The sequence below is a fragment of the Pongo abelii genome, chromosome 1, assembly GCF_028885655.2.
Source record: "Pongo abelii isolate AG06213 chromosome 1, NHGRI_mPonAbe1-v2.0_pri, whole genome shotgun sequence".
NCBI lineage: Eukaryota > Metazoa > Chordata > Mammalia > Primates > Hominidae > Pongo > Pongo abelii.
The window spans coordinates 112,177,769-112,194,783 of NC_071985.2; the positions used below are offsets into that span (position 1 = coordinate 112,177,769).

General features: G+C 45.2%; 1 protein-coding gene across 1 annotated transcript in view; it reads left to right on the top strand.

Annotated features, from left to right (window-relative positions):
* LOC100447686 (neuroblastoma breakpoint family member 12) overlaps positions 1–14,637 on the top strand; it is a 2,265,351-nt gene extending 2,250,714 nt beyond the window's left edge. The window contains 5 exon segments of the mRNA XM_055078592.2: positions 9,744–9,916; positions 10,630–10,681; positions 11,309–11,481; positions 12,194–12,245; positions 12,868–14,637. Of these exon segments, the coding sequence (XP_054934567.1) occupies positions 9,744–9,916; positions 10,630–10,681; positions 11,309–11,481; positions 12,194–12,245; positions 12,868–12,979 (562 nt within the window). The 3' untranslated portion in view covers positions 12,980–14,637.
* The last annotated feature ends 2,378 nt before the right edge of the window (positions 14,638–17,015 follow it).

Consider the following 17,015-nt stretch of genomic DNA (forward strand, 5'->3'; position numbering starts at 1 on the left):
CATGCTCTCACTTGTAGGTGGGAATTGAACAATGAGAACACATGGACACAGGAAGGGGAACATCACACTCTGGGGACTGTTGTGGGGTGGGGGGAGGGGGGAGGGATAGCACTGGGAGATATACCTAATGGTAAATGACGAGTTGATGGGTGCAGCACACCAACATGGCACATGTATACATATGTAACAAACCTGCATGTTGTGCACATGTACCCTAAAGCTTAAAGTATAATAATAATAAAAAAAAAAGAAAAAAAAAAAGAAAACCACACCATCATGGGTGAGGCTGTGGCTCACACTTGTAATCCCAGCACTTTGGGAGGTTGAGGTGGGCTGATCCCTCGAGCTCAGGCATTTCAGACAAGACTAGGCAACATGACCAAACCTCATCTCTACCAAAAATACAAATAATTAGCCAGGCATGGTGATGTGTGCCTGTAGTCTCAGCTACTCAGGAGGCTGCAGTGGGAAGATCCTTTGAGTCTGGGAGGCAGATGTTGCAGTGAGCCAAGATTATACCACTGAAGTCCAGCTTGGGCTACAGGGTGTGACCCTGTCTCATGAATTCAAGGAAGGAAGGAAGGAAGGAGCCGGGCCTGGTGGCTCACGCCTGTAATCCCAGAACTTTGGGAAGCTGAGGGGGGCAGATCATGAGGTCAGGAGATTGAGACCATCCTGGCTAATACGGTGAAACCCCTGTCTCTACTAAAAATACAAAAAATTAGCCGGGCGTCCTGGCACGCGCCTGTAGTCCCAGCTACTCCGGAGGCTGAAGCAGGAGAATCGCTGGAACCCAGGAGGCGGAGGTTGCGGTGAGCCAATATCGCACCACTGCACTCCAGCCTGGGCGACAGAGCGAGACTCCATCTAAAAACAGAAAAAGAAAAAGAAAGTTAGAAAGCAAGCAAGCATGCAAGCAAGCAAGACAAAATCAAAATATCAGAGATGATAAGTTCGCTGGATGGGATTAACAGCAGATTAGATGTTGCAGAAGAAACGATCAGGGAACATGGAACCATGAATAATTGAAAATATGCCAAATGAAATTCACAGACAAAAGATATTTTTTTAAAATGAAAAGATTTTAAAAGGAGCTCCCTGAAAAGGAGCGGGGAGGAAAGGAAACCTTTATTTTCTTTCTTTGTTATTTTTATTACGAGTGGGGTTTCAGTATGTTGCGCAGGCTGGTCTCCAATTCCAGGCCTCACTCAACACCTCCTGACTCCTGAAGATGTGAGCCACTGTTCCCAGCCAATTTTTGAAGAAACAATAGCTGAAAAGTTCCCAACCATAATGAAAATTATAAATCCAGTGACCCAAGGAGCTGAGGAAACCAAAGCACAAGAAACATGAAGAAAACCACTGCTAGATACCTCATAATAACATTGCTCAAATCCAGCCAGAAGAAAAAGACATTGTACATACACAGGAACAAAGATGAGAATTGCATCAGCTTCCTTTCTGCTCTTGCCGGCCCCTACCCGGAGCAGCAATGCACTGGGAGCAGACAGAGAAGCAACATCTTTAAGGTACTGAGGGCAGGGGAAGTTAACCTAGAATACTCTGCCAGAAAAAAATAAATTCCCAAAACTGGAAGTGAAGTAAGGACATTTAGAGACATACAAAAGCTGACCGAATTCACTACCAGCTGACCCACACTACAGAAATGTCAAAGGAGTCTTCCGGGCAGAAGGAATCCAATACCAGATGAAAATCCAGATCTACATGAGGAAATGAAGAACACCAGAGACAGGTAACTATACTAGGTATTTTCTTATTTTGTAAATGTCTTTTGTAAAAATTTGACCATTTAAACAAAAACAATAACAATGGGTTGTGGGTTTATAACATGCATAAAAGCAAAGTACATGTCGGCAATAACTTCAAGGCCAGAAGGCGAGGTTTAATATCACTTGAAGGTTGACTGTGATCAGTTGAAAAGGCATGCTATAAGCCCTAAGCTAATTACTAAAATAACAAAACAAAGAGTTATAGCTAGTAAGCCAACAGAGGAGAGAGAATGGAATGATATAAAAACCGTGTGAACACTATGATGGAGTAATTGCTCTTCCTATAGTAATTGTACCTCTATCCTATAGAAATACACCAGTGGCTGAAAATGCCGAGAAAATGCCCGTAGAAGAATGACTAGAACATTATATGTAATCATAAAATCATAGAACCAATTTAACTTCAAAAGCGTATGGAAAGGGCTAAATGAATGACAGTAAAAAAAAAAAAAAAAAAAAAATAGAGAAGGCTGGGCGCGGTGGCTCAAGCCTGTAATCCCAGCACTTTAGGAGGCAAAGGCGGGAGCATCACGAGGTCAGGAGATTCAAACCATCCTGGCCAACACGGTGAAACACCCGTCTCTACCAAAAATACAAAAATTAGCTGGGCGTGGTGGCGCGTGCCTATAATCCCAGCTACTCGGGAGGCTGAGGCAGGAGAATCGCTTGAACCAGGGAGTCGGAGGTTGCAATGAGCCGAGATCGCGCCACTGCACTCCAGCCTGGTGACAGAGCGAGACTCCGTCGAGAGAGAGAGAGAGAGAGAGAGAGAGAGAGAGAGAGAGAGATCCTAGAATCCTAGCGGACCTTGATTTACGTCCTCATGTCGAATGGGAGACACGGAGGAGAGGAGGGTAAAGTTGGTCTTGCTCTGCCATTCCATGAGAGAATGTGCTGGGTAGAAGAAAGTTGCCAGCGGTTTAAGCATTTTTAAAATGCGAGAAACTCTCAATAGAACAAGCTTGAACCAGCCAACTCCAGACTTGGAAGCAAGCACACCACCCGACTGCGACAGACGGACAGTCGACCCTGGCTCCCGTGTCACCATGCAGAGCAAGCGCCCATCCAACGCTAGGCGGAGCCACCGCCTTTTGCAGAACAACTGTGCAGGTCCCAAAGCCTCCGAAAACCGGAGAGGCACATCTTGCCGGCTACGGTTGAAACCGCGTTCACTGGGTGATTCTGAAGCTAGAAGGGCAGCCGAATGGCCTTCCCCGCGTCCTGCCCCTCGTCCACTGTAAGCTCAGGGGGGAGCGGGACCCAGGGAGGTGAAGTGCACAGACGCGGCAGAGGCGGCGGGCAGAACCGCGGGGGTGAGAGGGCGCGGTGGCTGTGGGGCGGGAGCCGCTGCTGAAAGGAGGCCTGGGTTGTTGGGAGGGTGACTGTCGGTGGAATCTTTGGCGGAGAGTGGTTTGGAAGAATGGCGAGGGGAGAGCAGAGGGGAAGGTGGTGACCCTGAGCGTCGGCCAGGGGACAGGAGGCTGTGCTGTCCCTCCTCTCCCCTTATGTGGCGGGGAACACACAGTGGTCAGGAAGGGGTTCTCCCTGGAGGAGGCTAGTCCAGCACACTTCGGCTCCGCTGACCCCTGCGATTTCCCGACATGGCGGGGCCTTCGTCTGCGGTGGTGTCTGCGCTACCCGGCGGCTGGGTTCGCGCACTCACTCTCCTGACATGCCTTGGCTCACCGCCGACGCGGATATCGCCGCCAGAGACCCTTCCTGCCCTCTTAGGGATCTTGAGTGCGCTTCCTTGGTGTTCTCACCGAAGTTTACGAACAGACAGATGTGAGCTCTCTGTCTTTTACACGCTGAATTTGGCTATAGCAAAAAAGCCTTGACCAAGAGCTTGGGTCTCCTTCGGACCTGCACACGACTCCCCAACTCCCGCCTGCAACGGCGGCTCTTGGCTCCCGGGCAGGCAGCGTCCACCGAGCGTGGAACCGCGGCAGCCGCAGCCCCCGCAGGCTGGCGGGCAGACACTAGCAGGAGAAAGGCCACAAGGCCTGCGTGGTGAGAAAGCATGGGAGACGTCGCTTTCCTGCCGGGCAAGGTCTCCCTACAGTCTTTGGAGACAAGATGGAGGGAGGCACCCCTTCCAGGAATAAGGCGGCTGCTCCTGAGGCCTGGCTCCGCACGGAGGCTCCTGGGTCCCGCGCGCCCTCGTCCTACCCGCTGTAGCCAGAGCTGCTTCACACATCTCAACCGGCCTCCTCCTCCTCCCCAGCCGTCCTTGGGACAGCAAGGCCCCCAGCCCGTGGGAAAGACCTAGCCTCCTCTCCAACACTTGGAGAGGGAGTTGGATGCACTTCTCTTAACCCCAGGAGGACAGAGACCCTGAGGCGGGAGGGGACCCCTTCCCTTGCTGCTTCTCTTGGCACAGCCGGTCCAGGGGGCTGGCTCAGGGCCCAGGACTCCTCGCTCCTCCTGGAGGGCCTGGGTGGCGTGGCCCAGGAGCTGGCCACATGGGCATCTCCTGCACTGCTCCTCAGGCAACGGGAGGCATTATCCTGCAGGGCCCACTCTTACCCATGAAAGACACTCGGGAAATGCTCCTGCGGAAGCTGGAGCTCTGCGCGTTTGACCACTTAGGGGTGAAGTTTCTGTCCGCCCATCCGTCCTTCGGAGGGTCTTGGGGAGAGAAGAAATGCTCCTTCGGAGGCTCTTGGGGTGAGGAGAAATGCTCGAGGACGATGAGCTTTGCAGCGTCTCTACCAACACCAGAGGAAAGCAGGGCGCGTCTTCCTGGAAGAAGGCGGCCGGAGGCCTGCGGTCGCAGGGAGGCTTGCGGAGCAGGAGCGCCCTATCTCCGCCGTGCTATCCAGCGGCTTGCAGCATCCCACCTGGCGGACTCCTCTTCCGCTCTCTTCTACCGTGGCTCTTCTATTCTGGTGTCCCCTGAATGCCTGTCTTCCTTTTGTGCCTCGAAACCTCTCACGCCCGCCCCAAGTTACTCATTTCCTTAGTTGTTCTGAACTTTAAATAAGGTAATGCATGTAAGAGTGCCATAAATGTTCAATAATTGTCATCTGTTATTATTTTCATCAGTAACATCATCTGAATCATCAGTATTGTCTATTTTTAACAGCTGCATTTTTCATTGTCCGAATATAGTCACATACAGTTGAACATTTTATAATTATTGAATAATAAATTTGTTCTGCTATTTTACAATAAAAAATAATGCTGCAGAGTGTATTCTTACACATCTTGGCAGATGTAGGCCAGAGGCTCTTCTTTCATCCATCCTGTGGCAAACCTATCAATGTATACACCTTTAATGAGTTTTTGCCAGCAATCAAAGCCTTCAGGGAAAATGTCCCTAGCTCTTTACTACATCGGATCAAGGACTCTGGACAATAGGCACAACATCCTGGAATATTATGGAATATCTCCTGAAACGGAGATATTATTCTCTCCTCTTCTCTTCTGTCTTTGTCTTTTCACAACGTCTTAATGACAGTGCTGGCGACAAGAGTGTAACTATGTCAGTGTTCTCCTGCTGTCCTTGCCTGTGTGGGTCTTCTCCCAAACCCGACTTTCCTCCAGCAGCTTCACTGAAAAAGAGGAGGAGGCTGCGGGGGTGGGGGGGAGTGGGGCGGGGAGGGGAGGAGGAAATAAACTGAATAGGGAGGAAGCATCTCACAGGCCAGGAGAGGGTAAAGAAGGGAGTCAAAGACAGAATTTTCTTCAGCAAACAGTAAAAGGGGAAATCTGGGGACGCTAAGAGTTTTTAAACCCTTTGCTCCATCACATAAGTAATCCATGATTTTCTGTTATACAAATCAGGACTCCTACTCCTCCCTCCCTCCCCACCCCCAATCCAGACTCCTGTTTACAAAGAATGTTCAAAAACAAGGAATTATGTATAACAGTTCCCAGTTTACTCAGGAAATTCTCAGATTACAAAGAGACTTTACAAATGACAAGTGAAGAGAAGGACCTTGGTGGTTCCAACATAGTATGGCCATCGTTTTATACTCAAAATATAGAAAGACAACCTCAGAATAAGAAAACTTTTAGAATTGAATAAATCAAGTTTATCATTAAAATGCAAAGGAAAAAAAACCTCTCCAAATGTTGCTGATCTTCTGTTTTAAACTACTGTTAGACTGGTGAACTGGAGAGCTGGGGGAATCCGCCAAAGATTTTTGGATGAAAATTAATCATCCCTTGTCTACCGTAGTCACACCCAATGCCCCTCAGATCCAGTCCTTCAAAGGAGTGTCCAAGAGGTATAAAGCAAAACCAGAAAAACAGTTCCCAAATTCTGGAGTTCGTTTTCTCTCATTAAAAATATAAATATCAGGCTAACACCTATTGACACACAATAACAGGGATACAGAATCCCTCCTGGAAGACCCACGGGCCCACGGACCCCGAGGATGCCACGGTGGTTGACGAGGTTAAGTAACTTGGTTCAGGGTGTCTGGGCACACCTGTGCGTGAGACTCTGTCTCCGCTGCTCCCCTCATCTCTGCTGCTCCCCTCATCTCCCCACAATCCTCCCTTTTCCTTGGGCCACTGGTGCCTCTCCAACCAACGGAGTCTCCCCGGCCCCCGCAGCTTCTCTCCTTCCCAGACTTTTACTTCTTGATCCTCATTCCATAGTGAGATGTGGCCTAAGGTAGGGGAAAGTCCAGCATCAGAATCCGTCTGATGGCCTTTGGGTTACCCAGGGGTGTGCCCGGAGACTAGATGAAGTAGCAAAGGCTTTATTTAGTTCCCAGTATTCCAAACTGCAGCAACCCACCAGAAACACCCCCACTTTCAAAGACAGGCTTTGAGCAGGGGAACTGTAAATTCAAGATTAGATCCAGCACAGAGAATATTCCAGAGGTGGCCCGCCACTCGGGTTAGCTTCCAGCCACCATGACCCAAGGCCCCTAAATGCCGTACAGCCTGTGTAGTACAATAACTTTGTTGGCTAGAAATGTAATAGCCCTTCGAGCATGAACTTGGAGCATGAAGGGTAAGAAGACCTGCTTTGGCCAGGAGTTGAACCCGGGTCTCCCGCATAGGTGGGGAGAACGCCACCGCTGAACTACCAATGTTCCACTGGGTGCGGATTCACTAGATCTAATTTTGAAGAGTCTCTGGAAGGACTTTGAAGTGGTGTTTCTAAAATAGGTTTGTATAGGACTCTTGAGTAGACACACTGAGCAAACAGAAAGGACACCCAGTGCAAAGCCTTGCATAGGAGACATATGTCAGGCAACATTAGCAAGTTATTTATAATGCATTTAAATCAACATACCAGATTTGAAAGAGCCTAATTGTGAAACAGGCTCTATACAACTAGATAACAGACCTCTATGGAAATACACAGGAAATCCATCCAGGCCTTTGTCTCTGGTCCCAGGTCTGGCAAAAACCTCTGGAAATTTCACTCCCTCACTGATGATGTAATCTTTTTGCCAACCCATGCCTTGGTGCTTCCCAAACTCTTTCCTCTCAACCTTGAGACAATCACAAATTCTTTCCCTAAACAGGCTTTCAAAGACCCAGGAGCTGGAGATTTAGGGATGTGTCCAGGTTACCCCGGAAGATCTGTGGGATGATCGAGCTTCTCTTCATCTACACCTCTTTTGAGTCATGTGAAAAAGCCAAGTATCTTGCTTCTAAATTCATATGTTTTTAAGAAACCTACAAAGGTGGGAGTGAGTGAAAGTTCACTCCAATATTTCTTTTCTTAACTACACTCTCTTTGGCCACTCCAGGAGGCATGTTGAGTGGCACGGTCATTCCAGGGACCCAGAGCTTTTCTCCTCAGATGCGTCTTTTGAGTCTCTAGAAAAGTCCAAGGATCAAAATGACTGTCTTCCAAACTTTTTTGTCTTACAGAGATCTGCACAAGAGAGAAAGTGAAAATTTCACTCCAAGATTTCTTCCCTTGGCAAACAACAGAAGGTTTAGGACAAGTCTTTTCTCTAAGTGCCTGTTGCTTTGTTAGCTCTGTTTTCCAAAGACATCTGTGTAAGCCTATTATAGAATATTCCCACCTTCATCCCCCCTGCCCCTTCATGCCTGCTCATAACACTAGAGTTTTTTTTTTTAAACCCATGAGAGGTTATACCACATGGAACACTGATGGTTCAGTAGTGGAATTGTCAACTCCCATGCTGGAGACTGGAGTTCAACTCATAGGGTGAATGCATCTCATGTCTGAATCTCCTCTAGCCCCCTTCCCCTTTCTTTCCTCCCTCCCGAGCTCACATACCTTTCTTACCGGCTGGTGTTCTTGTCCCAGATAGACCCCATAATCTTTGGGCCTTGTGCCCCTGGTTGGGCTGAGAGTTGCCATCACTGTGGGCTCAACCTATATATCAATGTAGATTTCAATCACTCTGGAGTCGAGTCTGAAGCACAGGCATGGGGTGGGTCAGTGAGCTTTGCTCTCTTCCTAGTCTCAGGCCATGCCCGTGCCACCCTGGATGGACTGTCAGGACATTGAACTCAAGGCAGGTGTGACAAACTCACACCAAGCTCTGCAGCACATGCCCAGGAGTTGTCTGTCAGATCAGCTCATCTGAATTACATATCTCTTGCCAGCTACAAAGTTCCTTATGAGTTTTGTTCCCAAAGCATGTCTGTGCGGTTCTTTACCTGCCCAAGGCCAGTGTCAGCTTTGTCTACCTCTCAGTGGAAGATGTGACCCAGGTTTCACTGAATTTATCCCCATTTTCTGTGTCTTCTAATTTGGCTTGTTTTAGCTCATCTGTCCATCATCTTGCTGGTATGTTTTCAAGATAAATGGCTGACTTTTCACCCACAAAAGCCATAATAGCTGATGCTTCTGTGTAGAACCAAGTCTCATTTTGACTCAAGAGCTGGTACATTGCACCCCTTCATCAAATCTCAGTGTCCACGGTCTCATAAACTATCAAATCCCGGGTATTTGATGAGAGCAGCCTGAATATTGCAGTATCTCTCGTATGAGGTGTTAAAACTATTTGCCTACAATCTATTGGGGAAAAAATTGCTCATTTGTGTACACAAATCTAGGACAGAGCACATTGGGAAGATAACGTTCCAAAACAGGGGAATTTTGCCCAAGGCTCATGAAAGGAACCAAGTCAGTTCTCTCAAGACTTGACCTCAGGCCTCCTGGAATATTTCTCTCAAAGTCTCCTGTTCTCACACTGACAAGACTGATGTCCTTGTGTTAGGATTGGACAGAGGAATGTTTCTGTGTGCAAGGAAGAACTGCTTAATGTAAGAGGCCCAATCTGAATTTATCTGCAGGACATCGGTGGGATCAAGTGAAAAAGGAGGACCAAGAGGCAACAGGTCGCAGGTGAGTCTGAGAAGTTGTGGACAGTTAATTTGATGTTGACACCTGGAGACGCCAAGTCCAGGGAAAACAGTACATGCTGAAAATAATGATTTCATCTTGTCAGACAAGTCTGAATTATGCCTACTGACGTTGCTTTTGGTTCTCATTACAGTAAATGTTTAGGTTTCCATTTCTTCCTACCCTTATCATTTACTAACCTAGTGAAGGTTGACCATACCTCAAAAGCTGTATTCTCATGGTGACTGCAGGGAAACTTGAGCACATTTTATGCAGAATTATTGAGCTCACTCTTTTCATGATCACTGTTCACTGTGTGTCCTGAGGGCACAAATACAGTGTCCTTTGACTCCCTCATCAGTGTGTCTCCTGCCCAGTTCACTGGGCTCTCTCTCTCTCTCTCTCTCTCTCTCTCTCTGTCTCTGTGTGTGTGTGTGTGTGTGTGTGTGTGTGTGTGTGTGTGTGTGTGTGTGTCTTTCTCTTTCATCCTTTTCTACCTGGCCCTGATCTATCCCAACATAAAGGCAATAATTTGTTACCTCATTAATGGATCTGTCCTTTTCCTTTTCAAATACTTCCTTATGTTAGCCATGAAATCTAGCTGGGGCTGTGTGGTTTCTGATTCCCCCTGGCTTACTCTTTACTTTTTCCTGCATTTCCAGGCTCACCACGGAGCGACTGGATGAGAAAGAGCCTGAAGTCTTGCAGGACTCAGTGGATAGATATTATTCGACTCCTTCAGGTTATCTTGAACTGCCTGACTTATGCCAGCCCTACAGAAGTGCCGTTTACTCATTGGAGGAACAGTACCTTGGCTTGGCTCTTGACGTGGACAGTGAGTACCTTACTATGAAGGTGATAAGTCTCCACCTGGTCTTCCAGATAGGGGTGATATTCCTGTTCCAAGTGGCCCTTACCGACCCGAGAGATGTCATTGCCGCAGGCAGTACCTATGGGCGCATATAGGTTGTAATGAAACTGTAGTTTCAGTTGGAAGCCCAGACATGAAATGGGTCAGTGAGCATGGCTCTATTCCTAGTCTCCAGCCATGCCTGTGGCAACCTGAGCCCACTCTCAGCACACTGGACCCAGGCAGATGTAAAAAATTCACAGAACTGTGATTTGGACTCAAGGATTTGTAGATTTCCTCCTTCATTCTAATTTCAGTGTCTAAAATTCTTGCATCCATGAACGAGCTGGGCATTTGATGAGACAGGGCTGAATACTGCAGTTTTCCTCCTAGAAATCATCTGGGGCATTTTCTTTGAATTGATGGGAACAATAAGGCATAACTGTTTCCACAAACTTGGGATAAATGATTTTGGGATAACGATCTACCAGAATAGGGATATTTCACCCTCGGTTCTGAGATGCAAACCAAAGAATCTCTATCATGACCGGCTTTCAGGCCTCCTGAAGTATATCTCTCACATTGTCCTGTTCTCATGCTGAGGAGCCTGAGATCCCTGTGTGGGGACTAGACAGTGGACTGTTATGGGTGTAGGTGAATTGGCTTATTTTGTCTGTCCCTGTCTGAATTTATTGCAGGAATTAAAAAGGACCAAGAAGAGGAAGAAGACCAAGGCCCACCATACCCCAGGTAACTTTGAGCAATTGTGAACAGCTACTTCTGTGTTGACACCTGGAGACTCCTGGTTCAGGGAAAACAGAGCAGGCTGACATTATCGATTACATCTTTTCAACCAAGCCTGAATTATTCCTACTAACATTGCTGTTGGTTTTCATTGCAGTAGACATTTAGGTTTCCATTTCTTCCTCCCCTTATCATTTACTAACCTACTGTAGGTGGACTATACTTCAAAAGCTGTATTCTCCTGGCGACTGCATGGAAACTTGAGCACATTTTATGGAAAATTATTGAGCACAGTCTTTTCATGATCACTGTATGCTGTGTGTCCTGAGGGCACTAACTCAGAGTGTCCTGTTACTCCCTCATCTGTGTCACCTGGACAATTCACTGAGCTGATTCTCTCTCTCTCTCTGTGTGTGTGTGTGTGTGTGTGTGTCTGTCTCTCTCTCTTTCTCTTTCATTCTTTTCCATTTGGCCCTTTTCTGTCCCAACATGAAGGTAATAATTTGTTACCTCATTAATGGATCTATCCTTTTACTTTTTAAACCACTTCCTTATGCTACCCATGAAATCTAGTTGGGGCTCTGTTGTGTCTGATTTCCCCTGGCTTATTCTTTACTTTTTCTACTTTTGCAGGCTCAGCAGGGAGCTGCTGGAGGTAGTAGAGCCTGAAGTCTTGCAGGACTCACTGGATAGATGTTATTCAACTCCTTCCAGTTATCTTGAACTTCCTGATTCATGCCAGCCCTATGGAAGTTCCTTTTACTCATTGAAGGAACAACATGTTGGCTTTTCTCTTGATGTGGATGGTGAGAACCTTTCTATGAAGGTGATAAAGATCCACTGAGTCTTCCATATAGAGATCATATTCCTGCTCCAAGTGGCCATTACTGAGCTGAGAGATGTCATTGCTGCAGTGAGGACCTATAGGCACATGTAGGTTGAATGAAACTCTAGTTCCACATGGAAGCCCAGACATGGGATGGGTGAGTGAGCATGGCTGTCTTCCTAGTCTCAGGCCATGCCTGTGGCACTCTGATTCTACTCTCATGACATTGGACCTGGGCAGATGTGACAAATTCAGAGAACTATGATTTTGACTCAAGGGTTTGTAGATTTCCTTTATCACTCTAATTTCAGTGTCTAGAATCCTCACAACCACGAACAATCTGAGTATTTGATGAGACAGGGCTAAATATTGCAGTTTTTCTCCTAGAAATCATGTGAGGGTATTTGCTTTAAACTGATTGGAAAAATATGGCATAACTGTTGCACAAACTTGGGACAAATGATATTGGGATAATGGTCTACCAGAATAGGGACATTTTACCCACAGTTTCTGGGACAAAAACCAAGGAATTTCTATCATGACCAGCCTTCAGGCCTCCTGAAATATATCTCTCACCATGTCCTATTCTTATGCTGAGGAGCCTGAGGTCCCTGTGTGAGGATTAGACAGTGGATTGTTATGTGTGTAGGGGAATCAGCTTAATGTGTCATCCATGTCTGAATTTATCGCAGAAATTGAAAAGTACCAAGAAGGGGAAGAAGATCAAAACCCACCATGCCCCAGGTAACTTTCAGCAATTGTGGATGCTTAATTCTGTGTTAACACCTGGAGACGACAGATCCAGGGAAACCAGAGTGTGTTTGATTTCATGTTTTCAACGAAGGCTGAATTACTCCTACTGTCATTGCTGTTGGTTTTCATTGCAGTAGACGTTTAGGTTTCCATTTCTTCCTCCCCTTATCATTTACTAACGTACCATAGGTTGACCATACCTCAAAAGCTGTACTCTCATGGCAACTGCATTGAATTTTGAGCATATTTTATGGAAAACTATTGAGCTCACTCTTTTCATGATCACTGTTTGCTGTGTGTCATGAGGGTACTAACTCAGAGTGTCCTTTTACTCCTTTATCAGTGTGTCACCCGGCCAATTCACTAGCTCACTTTCTCTCTCTCTCTCTCTGTCTCTGTCTCTGTCTCTGTGTCTCTCTCTGTCTTTCTCTTTCATTGTTTTCTACCTGGCCCTGTTCTATCCCAATATAAAGGCAATAATTTTTTTTACCTCATTATGGATCTATCCTTTTTCTTTTTTAATCACTTCCTTATGTTACTCCTGAAATCTAGTTGGGGCTCTGTGGTGTCTGATTTTCCCTGGCTGCTTCTTTAGTTTTGTCTCCTTTTCCAGGTTCAATGGCATGCTGACGGAAGTGGAAGAGCCTGAAGTCTTGCAGGACTCACTGGATAGATGTTATTCGATTCCTTCAACGTACTTCAATGAGTCAGTGCTACCTGACTAATTCCAGCACTACAGAAGTGTGTTTTACTCATTTGAGGAACAGCATGTCAGCTTGGCCCTTGACGTGGACAATAGGTTTTTTACTTTGATGGTGATAAGGCTCCACCTGGTCTTCCAGATGGGCGTCATATTCCCACACTAAGCAGCCCTTACTAAGCTGAGAGATGTCATTCCTGCAGGCAGGACCTATAGGCACATGTAGGTTTGAATGAAACTGTAGTTCCATTTGGAAGCCCAGGCATAGGATGGGTCAGTGGGCATGGCTCTATTCCTATTCTTAGACCATGCCAGTGGCAACCTGTGCTCAGTCTGAAGACATTGGACCCAAGTTAGGTGTGACACGTTCACATAACTATGCAGCACATGCCGGGAGTGATCTGTCAGACATTCTAATTTGAACCACGTATCTCTGGGTAGCTACAAAGTTCCTCAGGGATTTCATTTTGCAAGCATGTCTCTGAGCTTCTACACCTGCTCAAGGTCAGTGTCATCTTTGTGTTTAGCTCATCCGAAGGTGTTACCCTGGTTTCAATGAACCTAACCTCATTCTTTATATCTTCAGTGTTGGCTTGTTTTAGCTGATCCATCTGTAACACAGGAGGGATCCTTGGCTGAGGATTGTATTTCAGAACCACTGACTGCTCTTGACAATTGTTAACCCACTAGGCTCCTTTGGTTAGAGAAGCCACAGTCCTTCAGCCTCCAATTGGTATCAATACTTAGGAAGACCACAGCTAGATGGACAAACAGCATTGAGAGGCCTTAGCCCTGCTCCTCTCAATTCCATCCTGTAGAGAACAGGAGTCAGGAGCTGCTGGCAGGAGACAGCATGTCACCCGGGACTCTGCCGGTACAGAATATGAACAATGCCATGTTCTTGCAGAAAATGCTTAGCCTGAGTTTCACAGGAGGTAATCACCAGACAACTGCAGAATGTAGAACACTGAGCAGGACAACTGACCTGTCTCCTTCACACAGTCCATGTCACCACGAATCACACAACAAAAAGAAGAGATATTTTGGGTTCAAAAAAAGTAAAAAGATAATGTAGCTACATTTCTTTAGTTATTTTGAACCCCAAATATTTCCTCATCTTTTTGTTGTTGTCATTGTTGGTGGTGACATGGACTTGTTTGTAGAGCACAGGTCAGCTGTCTGGCTCAATGATCTACATTCTGAAGTTGTCTGAAAATGTCTTCATGATTAAATTCAGCCTAAACGTTTTGCCGGGAACACTGCAGAGTCAATGCTGTGAGTTTCCAACCTCAGCCCATCTGCAGGCAGAGAAGGTCTAGTTTGTCCATCACCGCTATGATATCAGGACTGGTTACTTGGTTAAGGAGGGGTCTAGGAGATCTGTCCCTTTTAGAGACACCTTACTTATAATGAAGTATTTGGGAAAATGGTTTTCAAAAGTATAAATATCCTGTATTCTAATGATCATCCTCTAAACATTTTATCATTTATTAATCATCCCTCCCTGTGTCTATTATTATATTCATATCTCAACACTGGAAATTTTCTGTCTCAATTTTTACTGTGCCTTTGTTTTTGCTAGTGTCTGTTGTTGCAAAAAAAAAAAAAAACATTCTCTGCCTGAGTCTTAATTTTTGTCCAAAGTTAATTTTAATCTATACAATTAAAAACTTTTGTCTATCACTCTGGACTGTTGGATTGTTTTTTACATTCAGTGTTATAATCTTTGATTATGCTGATTGGTTTTGGTGGGTACTGATGTGAATTAATAAAAACATTTCATTTCTTTGTTCATTTTCTAATCTCTTCCACATTGTAGGCTATGTTTACCATATGTAGCAGAATGTATTTACTACATTTCTTGGTTCTAGTCATTTGTATTCTTCGTGTGTGTGTGTGTGTGTGTGTGTGTGTGTCTGTATGTGCCTTTGACATTTAGGAAGGGTTGTATAGCTCATGTTTAATATTGCACTAAAAATGTTTTTGATAGTTTTTCTCCCTTTGAACTAGACACACTTCTAATATTTGGTTTATAGTTTTACATTATAACTTTCAGCATCAGATATTTCCATACAACAGTCAATTACATGATGTGTTTTCTTTTTCCTACCTTCGTTACCTGCCACTTCTCATAATAGTATTTGAACCTAAACATATACCAGTGACATTCCGTGATTATCATCTTGCCCCACCTTGGTTTTTGGTTTAGATCCACAGTGAAATATATTAATTCTCATGAGCTATTCAAAAGTGAACGTCACAGTCTTCACTTGCTGAGTGGTACTCATCCTTAACAGAGTCCTCATGAGGGAATCAGGTCTCGCTGAGTTTAGCACGTTTAATAATCTTTTCTCACGGTCTTGATACATGGATTGCATTACTGGATATAAGGTGCTTGCCCAAAATGATTTTTCTTGAATTTTTAGGAGATATTGTCTTCCTTGGGGGACATACATGGTGTATGTTCTCATTGTGGGATTCTATTTTGTTCTACCAGGACCTCTAATTTCTGCCAGTTACTTCATTCATTTGTTCTCTTCACCATGAGTCTCCAGAGGATACTTCCATGGTCCACGCCTCCCCATCTCCCAGCAATTCTGCATTTCCAAGATTGGCACCTCTGGTCCTCTGCATGGTGAAGCTCCTTCCTTTCAATTCCCCAGTAGCCAGTTCTCTAATCCACCAGGTCTCAGGGATGATCTATGTTTCTCCACACTCACTTTCTGAGGCTAGTTTTACCTGGGTTCTATCATGAACAGGCCCTCCCTGCTGTCCTGGACTCTATTTGCATAGTGTTTCCTGCTCCCTCTGCCGTCATGTGGCTCCCAGACCCAGCTAAAGAAAATCAACTGAGAAGTGTCTGTTCATGTCCTTCACCCACTTTTTGATGGGGTTGTTTGTTTTTTTCTTGTAAATTTGTTTGAGTTCATTGTAGATTCTGGATATTAGCCCTTTGTCAGATGAGTAGGTTGTGAAAATTTTCTCCCATTTTGTAGGTTGCCTGTTCACTCTGATGGTAGTTTCTTTTGCTGTGCAGAAGCTCTTTAGTTTAATTAGATCCCATTTGTGTATTTTGGCTTTTGTTGCCATTGCTTTTGGTGTTTTAGACATGAAGTCCTTGCCCATGCCTATGTCTTGAATGGTAATGCCTAGGTTTCCTTCTAGGGTTTTTGTGGCTTTAGGTCTAATGTTTAAGTCTTTAATCCATCTTGAATTAATTTTTGTATGAGGTGTAAGGAAGGGATCCAGTTTCAGCTTTCTACCTATGGCTAGCCAGTTTTCCCAGCGCCATTTAGTAAATAGGGAATCCTTTCCCCATTTCTTGTTTTTCTCAGGTTTGTCAAAGATCAGATAGTTGTAGATATGTGGCGTTATTTCTGAGGGCTCTTCTGTTCCACTGATCTATATCTCTGTTTTGGTACCAGTACCATGCTGTTTTGTTTACTGTAGCCTTGTAGTATAGTTTGAAGTCAGGTAGTGTGATGCCTCCAGCTTTGTTCTTTTGGCTTAGGATTGACTTGGTGATGCAGGCTCTTTTTTGGTTCCATATGAACTTTAAAGTAGTTTTTTCCAATTCTGTGAAGAAAGTCATCGGTAGCTTGATGGGGATGGCATTGAATTTATAAATTACCTTGGGCAGTATGGTCATTTTCACGATATTGATTCTTCCTACCCATGAGCATGGAATGTTCTTCCATTTGTTTGTATCCTCTTTTATTTCCTTGAGCAGTGGTTTGTAGTTCTCCTTGAAGAGGTCCTTCACGTCCCTTGTAAGTTGGATTCCTAGGTATTTTATTCTCTTTGGAGCAATTGTGAATGGGAGTTCACTTATGATTTGGCTCTCTGTTTGTTATTGGTGTATAAGAATGCTTGTGATTTTCGTACATTGATTTTGTATCCTGAGACTTTGCTGAAGTTGCTTATCAGCTTAAGGAGATTTTGGGCTGAGACAATGGGGTTTTCTAGATATACAATCATGTCATCTGCAAACAGGGACAATGTGACTTCCTCTTTTCCTAACTGAATACCCTTTATTTCCTTCTCCTGCCTAATTGCCCTGG